Genomic DNA, 20649 nt, shown 5'->3' with positions numbered 1-20649 from the left:
GTCCAGTATCGTAGAGAAAGTCCTGTAATGATGCCTTACAGGGCATTGCTTCTTTACTGCGCGCCATATCCTAGCTGATGCCCTTTTCCATTAGCTTTAATTCAAAAGCAGTAAGCAGAAAATACTTTTCTCTGTGTTTTCTTCTGTGCCCTGGAAAGATTTACTGAAACAGTCTCCTTAGGATATTGCTTTGAATTCAGCTGTGCATTGCATTTTACATGGAAACTATTGAATTGGTCTGAAATTGTAGTTCTCTTCTTTGTGGGTGCTCACATTTTAGCTGTACATTAAGTTGATTTTCATGACTCAAAATGCTTAAGGCCTTCCTCTGTTGCACATATATATTAGCTGGGGCATTTCACAGGGCTCTGAAATAGTGTGGTAAGACTTTCATTCCTCTGCAGGTAAAATTGAGAGAAGAAATTATTACTTCACATGAGGTTATGCCAACACTGTCCATTGTGTGTACTTTGCAGTGAATTCTTAACTTTGCTTAAATGTATTTCTTGCTTACAACTAGGAACAATATAAATATTTATACCGCATGTTTTAATACCTCTCCAAGGAAGATTGTGTTTCTTAAAGACTGCAAATGTTATACAGCTCATTATAATTCTCAGCTGGTTTCCTGCTTCCCTCTGCATTTTTGTTAAATGCTTGTCAAAGTATTTAGTCTTTCAGAGTGAGATAGTCTTACAATTCTGTGAATGTAATTTATTCTCTAATCCTTTTTGCCTATTTTGGTTAAAAATAATAATAATAAAAGCCTAATATTGACAAGCAGACAAAAGGCTTGTAAAACATGCATGAATGTAAAATAAAGCGGTATATACAAAAGGGGACAGTGAAAACAATTGTTCACATTTCATATCTGGTCCTGTTGCTAAAAGCCAATCTTACTGAATGCATAGTAGAGCTTCTTGCTGTTTGCTGATTTGCCTTATCAGTACTTATGATTTAAGTGGATCTTCTCTGTTTTTCACACATGAGTCTCACATGAGTCTCACATGAGTACTGTCACCATGCAGGTATAGCTCATTCTCCCTTTGCCCTGCAAAATCTCAGTGCATCCCTTTTTGGTCACTTAGATCAGCATGCTCTCATTTGGACTCTCATTTCTTTGGTGTGAGAATTTACTCCTTGCTGGTTGTGTGCAAGTTTCACTGTTATCCTGAAGGTCTTCACTACTCCTGTATTGAAATACATCAGACGTAGTCCAAACAAGCTGAACAGATGCAGATTTAGGAGCATTTTGATGATTCACATTTGAAATATAAAGACAACTGTATGCTCCCTGGTTACTTCTATACAAGAATATCAGTCATTTTGCAGTTACCTTGATTCACTCACAAAAAAAAAAAAAGAAGCCACTACTCTCACACTTCTTTTGTCTCTAAGTCCCACGTAAACCAGAGACATGGGGATGAGTTTTCCCCTTAGCCACAGCACTGCTACACCAAAGGCAAAACAAATTTCTGAAATTCCTCATCTCCATCCGTGAGAACTTTGTGGTACAACAATCCAGGTTTGATTAATTAGAATGACATATACAGTACTGTTTAATTACTGATACTTCGCTAGGCTTTGTATTGCTGTGACAGCTGGATGAGTTAACAAAATACTCAGTTTTTTATTAGCCGCCATCCTTTATTTTTCTTTGTAGGTGTTCTTTGCTGAAGATGTGGGTTCAAATAAAGGTGCCATCATTGGACTAATGGTGGGAGGTGTTGTCATAGCAACAGTGATTGTCATTACTTTGGTGATGCTGAAGAAGAAGCAGTACACATCTATTCATCACGGAGTTGTGGAGGTAAGAAAAGACTACCAAGCACAAATGGTGTCATGTGCAGCAGTCAACTCACCGCTCCGTAAACATATTTACAAACAAAGAAACCACTGTTTTGGCTAGCCTTATGTTCAGAGTCTGAGAGGTTGCATCTAGCTGAGTGGAATTAAATTGCCTCATTTTGTAAATTCAGACACAATATAAACCATGCTAAGTTGGAGGCAAAACCACAAAAATCTATTCTGGAACCATCTCAGACCAATCACTTCATAATGTAAAAGTTCATTTTATAGGAAATTTTACAGCAGCAAATGAGCAGATACTGCACAAGAGGAAAAACCTGTTTTTACTGTTGGTGGGAGTTCTCACACACACAGTTTTTTTAATTTACTTTGCAAATAAATGTTTGAGGCAGGTCTTCTGTGGATTGTGTTGTATACTTCAAGGATTTTCCCTATACAGATACTTTATTACTTTTTGTTCTCTAAACAAGATTTAACTTTGCCACCAACAGCTTTCGATTTATGGTTAATGTAAAACTCATAAATTTGAGAAACACAAATAAAATATAAGACTCGTATATGGGATTTGCAAGATGAAAACCCCTGTCTCTTCCCAATCTACCAAGTAAATTTGTGGTCAATTTACAGTAATTTAAAATACCTCACCTGTTGCTTGGTTTTAGGAGAGGATCTCTATACATAGAAAAACTTAAATGATGAGAACTGGAAGAGGAGTTCATGTAACATTTTATCCCTTGTGTATTGATACCTATTTTCCCATGTGAGTTTCTGGTTTGCAGGTAGTACTTACATTAGCCAGCACCTGAGACATTTATGCTTTTATCTTCCAAAGCTGGTATTTTAAATTTTTGATTGAAACCAAGTCTTATTCAAGTCCATAGTTAACGTTGGTTTCACCCTGAGTCAAGTGAGCTTTGCATTGGTCTTCCTGGATACATACATGCTTCGTAATGCATGTATTCCATTGTCTGGGGCAATTAAGGGTCTTAAAAATGTTTGAGTAAGCCTTTGTGGTAAGCCTCTGTTTGCACGTTCCTGTGACCTTGCTGTGGTTGCCTACATGGTTTGAAACCTTCTAAAGAGACATGATCAGAAGAGCAGTGATGGCTTGGGGTGAGATTTGAGCACACAGCAAGCCATGCAGAATTTTAGACCTCGTTGCAGAAAATAGCAAGCAAGAATCTCAGCTTTAACTTTCCGTCTGAGAACTTCCAGCCCATTTTGTAGAAAATTCAAACGGGTTTTAATTCTAAACTACCAAGTTGATTGCTGCTGTCAGTGGTTGTATGTCAGCTGAGGTGTGAGGTCAAAGTCCGTGTGCTTTCCTGCCAAAATGGCTTTCCTGGGGGCTCTACACAGAGCTGAACAGAGCTCGCTCACACCAAGCTGCCACCCAGAGGTGGTGGAAGGGAGCTCCTTGCTGTGCACTGGGGTCACCTCACCCTCCTTTGAGTTTAGTGACAGCAGGAATAGGTCAGGAGGATCCTTAGGCCAAAGTCCCAAATCAGACATTGAATGTGGATATACCGTTATTGCAGTATGACCTTAAAATTTCAGGTAGGTTTCATCTGATGGAGTGACGTGGTGAAAATAATCATAGATTCTTATGAGCTTTTTTCAGTGACAGTGAACTTGGAAATGCTGGACTAGAAATAACATGCCCAAGGTGAACAAGTAATTCATGTCAAAATGACAGCATCACTTAGGGAATCTACCAAGAATATTAGTTGATACATAGTACCACACCATAGATGGTGTTTCCTTGTAGATTTGCTGCACTGTGATTCGCATCAGTAGGTAGGATTGATTCTTCATTCTGCCAGACCTGCTCTGTGCAGGTCTTGGCAGACTGCATAGCTTCACTGTCTCGCCTGCAAGAAAGGCATAACATCTATTTTTGTCATAGGTTGTTGTAGAAAATTTTCTAGCATGCACTTAGAGAAAAACAGAAAATATAAAAAGCACCCAAAGACCCATTTTAAATAGATGTTTAATATTAAAATGTCCTCAAAATTAAGCTGTTCCATTTTAGAGGGGATTAATTTGTCTTTAATGTGCCATGCACAAAAAGCACAAAGGAGCAAAAACGCTTGATGTAAAAATAACTGTACATGAGTTCTAGGTTGGCTGAGTATGTTTTAACAAATCTAGCAACCTGTTTGTTGCATGTCAGAAGTTACTGTGAGAATTTAAGTCTGTGATAATGAATGCAAAATTACAAAACAGGTCCTGTTCCACTTACATTCTTATCTTCCAAGAAGTCAAGTCTGACTAATACTTGTTCTCATTTCCCTATGATTTCTTTAACAAGAGTCATTACTGAAAATCCTGTTAGCCTTTTTTGAAGTCCTAAGGAGGAACACACTTGTCCTATTTTGAAAGGGCATCATAATAATTTTCTCCAAGTCTGACAATATAAATGTTTCAAAGTGGTTCAGTCTCCCCAGGAAATGGACTGCCACAGTTAAGTAAATAAATGACTGAGTGGTTGAAAATTACTTAATATATGTGCACGTATGAGCTCCAGCAGACATTTTCAAGATGGCTTTTGCTGGTGCCCCCACCCCAGCTGTCTGCAGGAGATTGCTTCCTCCATAATAGCAGGTGGAAAAAGGAGAAGGTCTCACCTCCTGTGCTCCAGACTGCAGCCAACTGTCTCAGCTCACCCTCTCGTTTTTGAAGCTCATTTGTTGTCTGTCACGGAGGCAGCACCTCCAGCAGCAGCAGCTTGTGGGGAGAGGCAGCGATGGAGGGCTCACAGTAGCAGCACAGAAGCCACTAAAATTATCATAGTACTCTCCAAAGTCCATCTCTCAAAGTCCAGTCTGCAGGTGTGCGTTAGGCAGCGTCCATTTACCAGCATTTAAACAACAATGTTGTGTTTGTTGCATCTCTGAGAGCTGCCAGCACATCCTGTCTGGGATTTTGATCTGTCCTGTGTGTGTAGAGAGAATTTGAATTCAGAGCATCTGAATTTAGCTGCAGTATTGTCATCTTCCTGACTCCACACCAGGATTTTCTGTGTGAAAGATTTATAGGCTGAGCAGGAGATAGATGGACAGTCTTAAAAGAGGTTATCTACCTGACCAAGCTGTTTTCTCAAGAGAGATCACACTGCAGAAAAGAGAAGTGTCTAGGCTGCTTCTCTGCAGCGTGGAAGTGCCCACACCTCTTAAATGCTGTGTTCAACTCCTGCCACCTCCATAATGGGTGCAAAAAGCTTCTTGAAATGGTAAAGGGCTTCAGTGATTTAGTGACAAGGAGATAGCCGAGTTAAAGGCATGTAGTTTGACAGAGCAATACTTAGGACAAAGGTTGTAGGAAAAGAGGAACAGTTTGGCACAGTTGGAATGGGTATAAGCGAGTGGAAGAGAAGACATGCAGGATGAGCAGTAGTGCACGTACGTTGGCAGCGAGATGGATTAGCCTGTGGCAGTCAGCTGCAGGAAAGAGAGGAAGTGCTACAATCCAGTCATTTTAAAGGCTAAATGGGAAATTAAAAAAAAAAAAAAAGGCTAAGACTGCAACTGGAAGCCTCACTAAATCCCTTTCATCTGTAAATGCCATATTTCAGAGGTTATTGGACTTCCACTGTGAACCAGTTTATCAAAGCGCAGCTTTTTGATACATAATATTGTGCAAGGACGTTAAAAATTCAGTCTGATTTCTACCATCCTTCTTCTGTTCCTTTCCCACAAGCAGGTTATGCTGTGTGCTTATCATATCTTCTAGTCCTGAATAAGAAGTGATGAGTGGGAGGCTTAAGCTAAACCAGGTTACAGAGTTCAGCACAGTGTTGTTTGGAGCTTAAATAGGAAGAAGTGCAGCACAGGTTCTGGCATACCCCTCCTTTGCATCCCGTCCTAGTGGGATGAGCCTCCCAAAAGAAAAATCCTCTCAGGCATGTATTGATACATGGTGATGTATCCCCATTTTCTCAGCTGCGGTGCTTCACATTACGCTACTTTTATGCTAGAAGAGAACCTTGTGGGGTTAGCTGTGAACTCTGAGGCTGTCACTTCTTGATGTGGACAAGCACCAGATAATCCCGTAGCACAGCGTTACTGCGTGCAAGAACCACAGCTGACCTGATGTCACAGCAGCCCAATCGAGAGTAAAAGGAAGGGTGGCTTTTCCTGTGCGTCTGCATTGTATTCTTAGTTTCTGTAAGCACTAAAAATGGCTACTGGAACACTTGCAATTTCCCCTCCTTTGTTCTTCTGTTTCCTTCACAGCCGCATTAGTGACAACAGCAGTGGCAGCAGATGGCACGCGGTGACATTGTCACAATGGAAATAGTTAACACTGTTAAATTTGCATGGTCCTCAGGGCACAGATTAGGCCTTTTATGTGTTTGTACAAGAATATTAGACCCTGCTGCTGTTACAGTGATGAAACGTTCACTTGAAAACAAGTGGTCTGCAGCAAGGTGATAGCATCAGCAAATTGCCAGAGTCTGATTCGCTGCACATGGGTGTAGACAGTGTAAAAAGTTGGTAACCTGCGGAGAAAGGACGTGTAACACAGCAGGACGCGCCCAAGCCGCTGGAGATGCTCGCAGAGAGGAGTGCTGTGAGCTGTAGCAGGTCTGTCACCGCCTCGCACCCACGCTCACATCTGCCCTCTCTGGGCTCCCCGGGGAAGGGAGGCTATGAGGGACAACATGAGCAGCAGGCACAGACGTGGCTCCAAAATGCGAGTGCTGCTCAGCCAGTGCTTGTACACAAGTGTCCTGGGGACTTGCTTGTGGAGGTTGGAGAGGAGACGGGCTGTGAAATCCCCAGGGGTTTTCCCATCCTTGATGGATTGAAATGATTGCTGACAGCCAGGCTGAGCGCTTGGCACTCGCATGGGCAGGCCAAGGGAAACTTGCATGATTCTGTCCATAGAAAACAAAAAGTTTCTTCTGTCACTTCTGGAGAGGGAGAGAGGCAGGGAAAAAAGAACACAAATTTTTTTACCCCAAATTTCTAGCATAAGAGAAATCTGGAAAGAACAGTTTAAAACAAGAGCGCCATCTCTCTAACCAGTATCTCACTGCCTGAGACCATGCTGCAGGAGGTGAAGAAATTGGTGTATTTTGAGTTTGTTGCATAAGGGAATTACTTCATGCAAATCCAAAAAAAAAAAAAAAAAAAAAAAAAAAAAAAAAAAAAAAAAAAAAAAACGCCTTTGAATAACAGTGTTTTAAGAGCAAAAAGGCCAGGTCATATTGCAGAATTGGAAACACAGGAAGCCCTGTGTCAGTTCAGCCCAGTGACCTTTCCTACCTGTCATCGTGTTTCCTACTGGCCCAAAATAAGGGCTTGCTGGAAAGCTTGGGACTTCCAGCTATGGAGAGTTTTGCACTAGCTTGCAAGTGAAAACAGTATGTGACCCTTAAAGTTGAGTATTTCACAAAAATGTGTAATTTTTGCATCAGAAAGAGATTTGATTGAAAATACAATGCTGATTGGGGGTGCAATTTGGGCATTGGAACATGAGTGAGATTTAGAAGATAGGAAAAGGGATCAGATTCAGGGTTAGCAGTTGGTCTGAGCAGTCAAATATACTTGCCACACACAGAAGCATTTCTTCTTTTAAGTAATAAGTAAAAGACCATCAAGACAGAAAATGGCTCTGAGAGGAGCCATTTTCTGGTGTTACTGCAGGGAAGGTGGTGCGGTAGTATAACATACCACCATAAAGGAACGGCCACAGAAATAAGTTGAGCAGCTTGCATTTGTCCCAAGCGTGGAAGAACACACCTTTCATCTTTCTCCAGAGTATCAGGTAACAACTTATAGATGGCCATACTCTGCCCTCACTAAGTTGAGTTATCTCCAGTATTGTAGAGTAGATTTTAAATGAGTATCAAATAAAAATACTTTTCCTTTACTTTTTTTATTAAATGGCTAGAGTAAGCGTACCTGCTATGTAAGACTTCTTGAGAGAATACATTTTCCATTATCCAAAAGGTTATTTTTATGCTAAAATTTAATGGCTATTTTTCCTAAAGGTCAGTACTTACAGAAATCCACAGGAAAAGTTTCATACTCAGTACTTTAGTCTAGAGTCTTAGGCACCTTCTCAATGTTAAATTCTTGACAGTGCAAAATTCAGTTTTTATCTTCTAAGAGCTGTCAAACATTGGAGATAAGAGAGCAAGTCAAACAGCTTACAAGCAGACTTTCTTAGCTGTGTTTTAATAGATGGTTAGCAAGATAGCCAGGATATGGTAGGTTTTGAATACACAACAGCTACTGAGTTCATACAGAAGAGGCAGAATACCTAATTAATATTTAGAGTCTGTTGTCTCCCACTCTAATTTGATGGAGTTTTATATTACTGAAATATTCAGTGAAGAAAGGAAATGATTTGTGGAGCTGCAAGTATTAAATGGAGAAGTCTTGACTGAGCTTTCTTTATGCCCGTCTTCCAAGTAATCAAGAAAGGTCAATTTTTGGTATGTAGAAATACTTAAACAGTGTAGACATGGCGAGCTTTTTGTCACTGAACTTAACTAAATACGACCTTGAAGCCAGAGAAGTTCAGTTTCAGTGAGTGCATGGGGCGATTTGCTCACTTTCTGCCTGGCTACTCTGGCTACTCTTTTCTTTTGCACCCTCATTTTATTTTTGCCAGTTATTTTTTAATGGTCTTGAGACCACAGCACTTGCAACTGATCTGAGAGTACAGTATAGACAGAAGGCATCCTCAAACCACTTAGTTCAGCTTCTTCTATTATTTCATCAGCTTTTTCTTTTCTTTAGAGATCCAGTTCATTCCTGGTATGGATGCTTTATGTGTCCTAGGAGAAAAAATGTAATAATGGGGGACTAGCAGGAAGATGCAAACCATATCTCCTTTTTTAATTTGCAGCGTAACATGTTTCCTGAACCAGACAACGAAATCCAAAGGTGGTGTTGCTGAGTTTGGTCAGCTACTTCTGAAGTCCTAGCAAAAAATACAGGTTGCAGACTTGTTCCTGTTGCCTTATCTTTTGCTGGGTATTACTGTATCCAAAAAGTGAAGCATGACTATCCAAGCTAGAAGGGACGTCTCTTGCAAGTTGCTCTTTAAAGCTATTGCATTTTAGAGGATGCTTTCTGCCTGAATGCATACGGGTGTACAAAGTATGCCTGATAGCCTAGTGAGGAAGCATGAGATGTGCTGTGAATTAAGCAAAAATCTGAGCCTGGTTTCTCCTTCTCATGACAGGTGGATGCTGCAGTGACACCAGAGGAGCGCCACCTTTCCAAGATGCAGCAAAATGGCTACGAAAACCCCACCTACAAGTTCTTTGAACAGATGCAGAATTAGGACACCACAGCAGCCTCATGAGTTGGACAGCAGAATGATTGCTTCACTGCCCATTGGTGTTCAGTTATAGAATAACGTGGAAAGAAACAAAAACACTCTGTTTTATTATTTACTCATTATCGCCTTTTGACAGCTGTGCTGTAACACAAGTAGATGCCTGAACTTGAATTAATAAAATCAGTAATGTATTTTCTCTCTCTTTCTCTTTACATTTCAGTCTTTACACTACATTATTAATGAATGTTTTTTGTGTACTGTAAAGAGTTTAGCTGTATTTAACTAGTGCATGGATAGATTCTCTTTCCCAATTATTTATCATGTAGCTCCTTAGCCAGTTGTATATTATTCTTGTGATTTGTGACAAAAATTAAGTCCTAATTGAAATATGCTTTAAGAATTGATGGGGGATGCTTTCGGTGTCTGTGGGGTTTAGCTGCTTCTCTTTGCTGAGCGTTTTTTTTCTCACTATGCATTTTAAAGTAAAACAACATTTTTAAAAAAGTATTCCAGATGAGTTATTGAAATTCTTTTCCTCTGCAGTTGCATTTTATTGTACAGATTGTTGCTCCTGCTGTATTAGTGACGTAGAAATCATGGGAATACACATTTGTTTCTTTGTGCCTGTTTTATGTGCACACTTTAGTCATTGAAAGGTAAACCTTATTTTCTTTTCCATGTATCTTTTTTGGATCTTAAAAAATATTAAAAAGAATCCCTGTTAATTGTGAGCACTTCTTGGGGGGGGGAAAAGTGCCTGCTGGTCGAAAATTAACAGGGATCCTCTGCAGGATGATTGTACAGAACCATTGCTTATGAATTGATAGCTTTCTACACTGTGTTACATAAATAAATTAAGAAAAAAAAAAACTTTTGGGCAAGAGTTTTCTTTGGAAGGCAGAATACAAAGATTTTGAAAGCTACTTAAACTGGGAACATCGGGTGTTCACCCCAGGAGAGGGATGGAAAGGGATTTTCCTATGAGGATGGTGGCACTCACTCCAACCAGAGCAGGAGGAAAATGGCAGTGAGACGTGGTGGGATAGAGGCGCACTGACGGTGTGCAGGAACCCATGCTGCAGAGCCCACTCGCCAGGAGAGGTGGTTGAATAGACCTGGTGAGCTCCAAGGTGGCCTCTGTACCCAGCTCATGGTGAGAACCCCTCAGGCTGAGCTTGGAGGTGGTGCTGGAAGTTGAGCTATGGTGTAAAACCGGAGGCACCTATTACATGAACAAGAAAAAGGTGACTTTTGTTTCTCTCCAGCAAATGGGTTAAATGAGGACTGAAGAAACAGATAAAAGTAGACTAATGACAGCAAGATATATCTAATGAAAGCCGCTAGGTAACTCATTTTGTCTTCAGGCCACAGCAGCCTCTTCTCCAGCATCACCTGTGACGTTTGTCCCCAGAGTGAGAAGTGTGGCAGCAGTGGGGCTGCACAGCTCAGGTGAGTGGGTGAGTCACTGCAGACCTCATTAAGACAGACACAGTTTCCAACCCTGTTGCACTAACTCATCCCTCATCCCCGTCCGTGACCTTCCACAGAGCCTTGCTTGTTCAGCTGATCCACCTGCTGGCCCGGGACACAGCTGTGCTGGCCGCCTGGCCAGGAGGGGTGTTCGTTCAGCGAGGGACAGCCCAGGCAGGTGTTTCATAAGCCACCTGCTAGGATGCAGGAAGAACGGGCACTTGCTGCTCTGCGCTGGCAGCAGAGCTGCCTGTTGTGCATCACCAAACAGGGGTGTTATTCCCTTTGCTCTCCCATCCCTCTGTACTGAGGGAATTCATTGCAAGGGATCAGGGCTATGGGAATGGTTGGTGTTATTTCGAGACCCTTTGGTACCAGGATTTGATAAAGAATTTGCAGATGTCCTTTGTTTCACAAATATTTAGGGTTAATCTCCTATCTGCTATTGTAGGTCTTGTTATATAGGTCACGTACCCCTGGAAAGAAATACATAAGACTGTCTTCTGTGCGCTGGTCCAGTATCGTAGGAAAAGATTCCACTTCAGGGGGAAGGCAGGATATAATTCAATTTAGTGCAGTCTCATTAAAGAAGCATTATCAAAATTCCTTTTAGGAGGAGCTAGAGTAATCCCTAAGATATAGAGGGCCACCAGCCTTTAGAGCAAATCCCATTTATAATAGCATAATACCATGCAATCCTAGTTATAGAAAAATGCAATTTCTTTGAACAGTAATTGCCAGACAGTGAATTTGATGGTGTGGGGTTATTTGTTCAGTGAGACTTCAGTGCTGCTCTTTCCACTCGTGGATCAACTTTTAATTAATCACAGTTTTACTGCACTGACCAATCAATCAGTTTTTACAATTCTCTCCACATATGCACACTCTTGAAAGAAAGGCAATAAAGGCACACCTTGACACACATGTAAAGCATAAGAAGTAAAGAAAGTTCCTGAAACTTGAAGACTAACACTCCTGCAGTTGCTGCAAGCCCAAAAGCAATTTATCACAGTTCCCAGGTAATAGCAGCAGCCTTCTTTCTGCCTGTCTCTAGCCATGCAAGCTCCTTATTGTGGAAAGATTATATTAGAAGTGAATAAAAACAGTTTGACAGGCTCATAAAGCAGAAAAGCTGACAGAGAGAGGTAGCTGAGCACCTCACTTTCTTGTGCAGGATGGATTGGATATCAGCTGCTCCAGCAATAACTGAGCAGGTCATTTGCTTGCAGCTATGGGCTGGAAACAAAACTCCACTCCCCAGATCTAAGGAAATTATTCTTGGGGGAAAAATAAATAAAATAAGAATATCCCTGGCTGTTGAGCTGATACATTTGACAGAACCAGGTTATGGAGCACTCACAGGTGTGGTTTGATCAGCAGAGCTGGAGCAGAGGGTCCCAGCTATGAGGTGGTCTAGGAAAAACAAACCTAGGGCTGGTGTTGCTCTTATAGAGAACCTCCTGCAAGTGGCTGTGTTTTCCATTAGATGTGTCATGACCCTCACACAGCTCCATCATCTCCGTCCTCATTATTGCAGTTACCAAAGCAATTTTAGTGCCATCACTGGGTGGACTAACAGCTCACGTTTATTGTTTAAACTAATGGATTTTGTGGGCGGTGGGTAAGCTGGGTGTTAAAATGCCTCTAAGCATCAAGATTGAAAATATCCTCATGGCAGATGAGAACAGATTACAAACACCATGATCAGCATCCTGGTTGTGTTCCCGTGCAATTTTTCTGCCACTTAGAATGTGAGCACCTCAGCTCTGCCAGCAAAGGATGTCTTTGCCGGTTTGTCTTGCTGCTGCCCTGCAGTTCTCCACCTTCTGCCCCACCTTCTTCCTCGAAAAAGTCAGTGCTAAATCTTTCCTGCAACTTTCCATGGTCCTGGGAAATTTATTTGGCAGACTATACAGAAAAATCCTTTAAGCTTCCAAATATAAGTACTGGGATTTATTTAGAGGTAATAAGGTATTCTGGCTTTAATAGGATTCTTAGTTAAAGCTGAATTTGGACATTGCATTTAAGAATGTCTCCATAGCCAGTGTTTCCTCTGTTGGCTACCCAGTTTCTCTGGGACAGCTCACTTTCAGATTTGATTTCACCTAGATCAAAAGGTAGACATTCCTCTTTTGAAATGCTGCTTATGAAAAAAATACAGAGAGAAAAGAATAGATAGCACACAGCAGACTCCCCTCATTGGGGGCTGAGCAGCTACTGCAGGAAGAAGATCCCTGAAATAGCTGTGACGCTGCTGCTGGTCCAAAATGGGACATGGTAATTATGGCTATTTTGAGTCCTTGATTGCTACACCAAGTCCCTCTAACTACGCCTAAATGCTGCTTCAGGCTATCGCTCTGGGGAGCATTTCAAGTGCAGGATCCTGTTTTTATTTAATTAGGATGAGGGAATGGGAGAAACAGACGAAATCCCATTTACCCCATATAACTCTTCTCTAAAAAGGGTTTGAGGAAAGAGTTCTGCACCCCTGCCAGCTCTGCACAGAGACGGGAGCAAACATGAGCTACATCCAGCAGAGATCCCTGCCAGGCAAACAGGAGGGAGTAGAACTCCTGTAACATAGTGTGGCCTCTAGAGCCCTTTGATAAAAAACATCCTAGAAAGAATAAAGAGTGAAGAAGACGGTTTTGTTTTCCTTTTAATAAGCTTATTGGGGAAAAAAAAAAAAAAAAAAAAGAGGTGTTGAGGAGGGAAGGGAGAGGTCTGCCTTCATGATACTTTTTGTGCCAAGAGGCTCCCCGGCCCTGTGGGCCGTGTGGTGCGCCCCAGTGCAGTTGGCCTGGAGCCGGGCGCCATTTTGCCACAGGGCAGGAGCAGCCGTGTCTCACCACACTGCAGCACAGCGACCGCTGCTCGGTGGGGACAGACACCGCTCTCCATGGGGCACCCCGCTGTGACAAAGCAGCTGCAATGGCAAGACAAGGGCCCTGCTCTGAGGGCTGCCTTGAGGGAGATCGCTGAATGCTGTATTTTGGCCTGCAACACAGTAGTGCCCACCCATGGCAGCCATGTCAAATTGGCTGCTTTTGAGCTGTGTGTGAATGGCTCAGGGCCACAGATGTCGGGTATGGGCGATGCTCAGACATTGTGTGGAGGCTGCACCATGTTACACTAGCTGGGTGGCGTGGTGTAACCCCGGTGGGTGGCTGAGCCCCACACAGCCTCTCAATCACTCCCCCTCAGTGGGACTGGGGAGAGAACCGGGAAGGTGAAAGTAAGAAAAATTGTGGTCTGGGATAAAGGCAATTTAATAGGTAGAGCAAAAGCTGTGTTCACAAACAAAGCAAAGTAAAGCATTCTTTGGCTACTTCCCATCAGCAGGCAGGTGTTTGGCCACCTCCAGGAAAGCAGGGCTCATCACGCATCATGGTTTCTTGGGAAGACAAACGCCATCACACAGACTGTCCCTCCCTAATGTTTATTTCCCCAGATTTTATTGCTGCACACAACATTATGTGGAGTGGGATATCCTCTTGGTCAGGTAGGACATCCCTATGGTCAGTTGAGGCCAGATGTCCTGGCTGTGTCCTCCCCCAGCTCCTGGTACACCCCCAGCCTCCTCGCTAGCAGGGCAGCATGAGAAGCTGAAAAGGCCTTGGCTCTGTGCAAGCACTGCTCTGCAACAACTAAAACATCAGCATGGTATCAACACTCTTTTCATCACAAATCCGAAACACAGCACCTATGAAGAAAATTAACTCTATCCCAGCCACAGCCAGGACACTGTGATAAAGCCTGATGACAAGTTTATTGTTATGATAACATATCAGCGGTTGTGAAGACTGATATCTTGTTCTCTGCCTTACATGTGTCCTGCCCCAGGAACACCTGGAAGGACTCTGTTTACTGGCGTTGTGAGAAGGCAGCACAGAAAGAGATGCTTCTGGGGGGAGCTTAACTGCAGCAAAACTGGCTTTAGCATCTGGGGAGTTATTACAGAGACCCTGGTCAGCTGCCGGTGCACTGGAAAAGGTCATACCTGCCTTGCAGAAATTATCTTTAGAAACCGCTTATTTGCAACAGGATAAAGCTGCCCCAGATCTAATGCAAACACAAACAATGAAACAGTTGTTCTACCATGAGCTGCTGACCAGTCTTTTTAAAAATATGATTTGTACCCATTACCTATACAAAGTGTTGCAATATAGTTTACCTTTTGCTTTTCTGGCATGGAGAACTTGCATTGCCAAAGTATTTGGCTGTTTTTGGCAATTGGGCTGACAGAAAATCTACAGGCTACAGGCTGCCAAAATTAATCAGCCAAAAGTTTTTAGGAGTCAACAGCCTGTATTTTGCAAAACCTAGACTTTATATGGTTGTTATAGAAAAGGTATGTTAAAGCTAGCCATAAAGAATGAAACTCTCTTCAATGCCCCAAGATAGGTGTCACCCTTATAAGCCCCCATTAACAAAGAGGAAGTCACAAGGAGCTAGGCGATGACAGGGAGCAAACAAGCTGCTTTCCCTCGAGGAAAGTTGGCCAAGCCTATGTATACCTTGCCAAGAAGAGCCCTAAAACCCCAGTTCCAGCCTGGCCCAGAGAGGGTGTCAGGGCATCTCTACCAAATCTGTTGTCACCAGGGCACACTAAAGGTGCATGTGTCCACAGAGAGCGAAGCAACTTTCATTCACTGCTGAGAGAAGGACGCACCTGGAGCCACAAAAAGATTTCCTCCATGATCCCCATACTACTCATGATCTGTAGCTCATCCAGAAAACAACCAACTCCTCCCCTCACCCTTAAGCAGCTCCACTCTTCAGCAAGCCCGTTAAGCAGGGACCAAAGGCAACCTTTCAAAGGGTGTAAGACCCCTGCAGTGGAGTCTCCAAGAAAAGGAGGCAAAAGTCAGTCTTGCACTGCATAGCACTGGTATGACTAAGGCTCTCCTAAGCCAACCTAGAGGGGAACAGAAAGAATAAGGAATAGCAGAAGTAAATAAATGGATATATCATATCAGAGCAAAGGTCCACCTAGCCCAGCATCCTGCCTCCCATGGTGACCAAAAATGGATAAGGGTATAACCGCACATGAAGATTGCAGTGCTGCTTTCCTTTGGTAAGTTTCAAGCCTTATAAAAAAACTGTGGCTCAGAGGAAGACACTGCTTTTGTATTTAATTACACTCAGTGAAAGTCTTTTCTGCAACCTGTCTAGCCACTCTTAAGCCAACATACAATTTAGCATCCTGAGACAGCCTAAGTATGTGTAGTGTGAATAAATAAATAGATAAATAAATAAAGAAACCTCTTTTTTTGCTTGCTTTGGACTTTCCACCTAATAATTTGATTTGATGTTCCCTAATTCATCTACCAGAAGAAGCACTGAGGAATTGATCTCTATTTGTCCTTCAATACTATTTTCAGCATGTCAGTACTATATCTCTTTGTACTTCAGTTAGAGATTTCTTAGGTATCCACCGTATTCTCCCTTCTTAATCTCTGTCAGGAGTCCTTGATGGGTGCTAGTAACTGAGTGTATGGTGGCTGGTGCAAAGCTCTGGGAGCATTTAATGTCCTCAATGCCTGACTGAAACAAGCACATCCAGAACCTAGCGGGGCTTAGGTAGGATGTTGGCCCTCTTTATAATAAATACCACAGCTGAGTGTGTCCAGCCAAAATAACTGCTGCTGCCTTTGGCGTCTAATGATATCTTAATGCAGAGTCACATTTGTGATATGGAGTCGTTAGAATAAAACCCAGCACTTTTAGGCAATTGGCATGTCTGAGAATAAGCTGTTTTTAATTTGGCTGAACGTGTACCAGTCCCACCAGAGGACTGAATTGTCATTCCAAGCATGACTTTGATCACAAAATGTGATGCTTAAATGTAATGGTTAAGCAACATAATGCAAATCAGAATGATAATTTTGCAGATTCCTCAGAACTTGCATCGTCTCTAGCCTTTGGGCAATATTAAGGAATCGGGATTCAGTATGATTTTTGTTAAAGCTGCTGCTGACCTCACGGCTAAATCTAAACAATATCAATGAGGATTGAAGGCAGCTTCAGCTTCCCTATCTGAATTCCAGACAGAAAGACAGTCTCAGTACTGGGGCAGGTGAGTAGATGTCATTTTGGACTTTTCTCTGTAACGTCATAATAAAAAAGGTATGCGCAATTAGAAATCTACTGGATGGCTAGTTCATTTGTTGGTACAACAATAACAATAGATGAGCCTATGTACACTGAGCCTCAGATACCAGCTAGGTGAATAGGCTCAAGTTCAGCAAGCTTCCAGACCTGGCTCACCTCCAGCTGCCTCCAGCTAGACCCCACTGGCTCATACATACCTTCTGCCCTTGCAGCAAAGCCACATCAATTCCACTCTAGGAAGATGTCTGTGGTCCCACACCACTGCTCCTTGGATGGTAGAGTGACAAGGACGCAATGAGACCAGCTACCGGCCACCCCTCCCAGCCATGCTGCAGGTAGATGTGCTGAGGAAGCCAGGATTTTATGTTCTGTATTCACTGAAGTATGGTCTCAGCCCCATGCCCATGTACCAGCTTGGGTCCATTCGATGTACTGGAAAGAAGAGACGCTGCTTTTCATGACTTCAGAGAATGAAGATTTTGTCTCAACATGCTTTTTATTTCCTAGTGATAAGGCCAGCAACAAAAGCCTTCCTCAGCATTTGGGGCACAACAGTCCTCCGTCATCTGAAGTGGTTTCAGACATGCTTTTCCCATTTATCCCAGCCTACACAGTGAGATGGCTGTTCAGCACTGGGAGAAGATTGAGCGTGTGCCATCCCACAGCACCCAGTTAACTGAGCCTGGGAGAAAAAAAAAAAAAAAAAAAAAAGAGCCTAAGAAGGTTACTGTAAGGTAGTCATGAGTTTGGAGTTGGTTTTTTTCATCCAGATGGGAGTAGTTGTGGTCTGTGTTTAAAATCTCTTGCACAAAATAAACAAGGAGCAAAAACATCACCTCAGCTGTATTTTAGGAGCAAAAGAGTAAACCTTGCATGGTTTCTGGGAGGAGGAGACATACAAACCTACTTTCTGGGGAGGATTTATTGCCCTACTTTAAGATTGGCAGAGGCAGATCTCTGAATCCCTGAGGATAAGGAATAAACATCTACATCCTCAGTATTTCTTGCTGGCTTGTTCTGGAGGGCTTTCCACTCATTATCCTGACTTTAAGACTTCATCTGAGGCTTGGGAACCACACACATTAAAAAACTCTCACAGCTTTTATGTGCATCAATCTTCTATTGACCTGCCTAAAATCATGAGCCCTGGCATGTGGCTTTGATAGCCATGTGTGAAAGCTGTAGCAAGTTTAGTTGAAAGAAGGAGCGTTCTGCAGCATTAGCAGTCCTGTGCATGCAAAACATGTGCTTGAGCAATGCAGGATCTCAAGACTTCAATATATTATGCATTCTTACCTGCCTCCCAGATTCAGGACCTTGAAGATATGCTCACATCTCACTTCCAAGCCGTCAGCAGCAGTCACATGGGCTACAACCTGCTTGTGATGCTGTGGTCGAAGCAGAAGGTAAGGTATTGTGAGATCCAGCCCGTCACCAGCCCAGGAGAAATCCCAGATGTTGCTGAGACTGACAGAGAGCAAAAGATGGTATTGCCCTTTTGGGATTATAAACTTGGCATTAAAAAATAAATAAAACAAAGCAAGCAAGCAAACAAACAAACCCAGAAACCTTCCATAATGTGCTTGTGAAAGAAAGCAATTGCATGTCTGAAATCTTACCAAGTTAGCATAGCTAAAATAACTACTTCTTCAAAATGTAATGCTTATATGCAGGCAAGACATCAAGAGTTGGAATTAGACTCACAAGCGAGCATGAGAATCCACTTTGTCACCAGTAAAGTCTTCCTAGCCCACTAGTATGCAAAACCACAAACACATCTAATACCTATTCAAACAATTTCTCCTACTGGTTGGGAAGGAAGACAGAAAATGCTACCACTTTTTCTATTTTCAAATAACTGGGAGCTGTTTGAGGTGCACAGCTCTGCGACTTTACAAAATACACAAGATTCTCATTACCATTGAATTTTATATCGGAGAGTTCAAATTTGAATACACAGCTCAGGAAATTTGTAAGTTAAAGGCCATAATAAAAATAAGCCTTTGTCACACATTCAACTATATTAAGAGTACACACTTGTAGATGCATCTCTCTGAACCTATAATTACAATAAACTCTAAATATACGCACTGTGTAGGCAAGCCAATGTTAGCTGAATGGCATTTTAAATGGCTCCATATGCTTTTGACTAAACTACTTTGTAAATGTACACAATAAAGTCCTCAATGTCTTGCTACTGCATAATGTTTTCTATGGTTTTATAGTGCTGCAGACTATTACACAGCTCAAGAACAAACTCCAGTTCCATTTACAAAACACAAAACTATGGGTTTATTTAGACTTCTACTTGGATAATTTTTTTCCAGCTTGGCTGCAGACTGCAAAAGCTGTAAACTCTTCCAAAGTGTCCTTTTTTTCCCCCCAACTCTGACAGCACTTGGCTCAAGGAAACTGTGGTCCAAATTTGGTGCTTCTTCAATAATAAATAATCAGACCTCAATGAGCATTGCTAGCCTTTTTGTATCTACAAGTAGTGATCTCACTTACTTTAAAAGGAGGCAAGGTATTGTCTTAGGTAAATACATCACATTTTGCATTTTGCATCTGCTTTAGATTGGGAATGCTCAGCCCAGGACAAGCAGTAAAGAAAGCTTGAGTAACTTACAAGAAGCCACATTTGTTAGTGTTGGGAGTGCATAGGTCTCACTAGAGCTAGCAAAATGCAAGCTCTCCCAGGACTGCATTAGATAGAGCTGTTCAAGCAACTGGAAAAGGAAGGAGGGGAACCATGAAATATAAAAGCTGTTGTGCAGGAAATGAGTGCTGAGATGCATTGGAAACTTCACGCTGCTGCTGTTTTTGATGAAGAGAAAGCTGGTGTGACATCTGGCTCAGCCTACCTTAGCAATTAATGCAGTGTAATAAGTGTGGATCTGCTGATCAAAGCCTTTGGTCCTGAGGCGTCTCATGTCCTTATTACAAACCAAGTTCAAGGTGTTTATTTCAGAGTGTCTATAATCCAGCCTCCAGGGCTAAACAACTCGATTGCACTTATGGTCTGACACTTTCAGAAGCTGAGTGACCCTACCAAACCCTGGCTCCCCATCTCGAAGCCCCTTCTTCAGTATGACACTGTCCTTTGGTCTGTCTACTGTTAATGTGTCACTGCCCACATCAGTTTGTATACACATCATCTCCCTTTTAAGGCTTAATGCCAGAAAAACTCTATTTCTGTCCTTCCCGGTGCTGCTCCTGAGTGATATCACGAAGACAGGTTTACTGTCTGCCTCTGTCATATTTGTGACCTGCAAGTGTCTGTGGGCTGAGGGTGGGAGCTGGTGCTGTGGTGGTGCTGGGAGGACACCAATGGCTGTCATCCTGGGCTGTGTTTTTACTAAGGATGAGGACAGGCAGGATCTCCTCCTGGGTCAGCACTGTGCTAGGACTTCTCTACCAAGTCTGACCAGGGGCTTGTGGACATGTGGGGACCTGTTACCCAGCCAACATCCATCTTCTGGGTGCAAGATGCTACAGTCAAGGCCATTGATTGTGAGCAAGCACCACACTCTAGGTCACCTTTTGGGATCTCCTCCCTGGGATCAGAAAAGGAGGTACTGCCCTGGGGCATCTCACCGTGCAAGTCTTGCCAGTCAGCCATTGCCCAGTTTGGGGTTGGCAAGACTGCCAGGGTAAGGAGGTCCTCAGTGTCTGTAACGCCAGGACTAGAGAACACTTCTGATGCTTCTCTCTGTTGCTTTTCTCCACTCCCTCTCCTCAGAGAAGGTTTATTATTGCCTTCCTACAAACTTCTCTGAGGTTTGCCTACTCCACTGTCTCACCATTAGCAACACTCAGTCTACATGCATGAGGCAAGCACGCTTACCCAGATTACACCTTCCCTGGCCCTCTATGACTGGGACCTTTACATCCCCATCAGACACTGGTGCACATTTGAAGCAGCTCTTCCAGGTTCATGTCCTCTGAAAGGGATCTAAC

At 42.6% G+C, this 20649-nt stretch overlaps 1 protein-coding gene across 4 annotated transcripts in view; it reads left to right on the top strand.

The window, feature by feature from the left end:
- The window catches only part of LOC121079285 (amyloid beta precursor protein), a 216464-nt gene extending 206511 nt beyond the window's left edge, over window positions 1-9953 (top strand). For all 4 annotated transcript variants that reach the window (XM_040576333.1, XM_040576361.1, XM_040576342.1 and 1 more), the window contains 2 exons: window positions 1664-1810; window positions 9010-9953. In XM_040576333.1, the coding sequence (XP_040432267.1) occupies window positions 1664-1810; window positions 9010-9111 (249 nt within the window). In that variant the 3' untranslated portion in view covers window positions 9112-9953. The remainder of the gene's footprint in view (window positions 1-1663; window positions 1811-9009) is intronic.
- The last annotated feature ends 10696 nt before the right edge of the window (window positions 9954-20649 follow it).

Source organism: Cygnus olor, chromosome 1 (assembly GCF_009769625.2).
Source record: "Cygnus olor isolate bCygOlo1 chromosome 1, bCygOlo1.pri.v2, whole genome shotgun sequence".
Taxonomy (NCBI): Eukaryota; Metazoa; Chordata; class Aves; order Anseriformes; family Anatidae; genus Cygnus; species Cygnus olor.
This window is presented reverse-complemented; position numbering and strand designations above follow the sequence as displayed.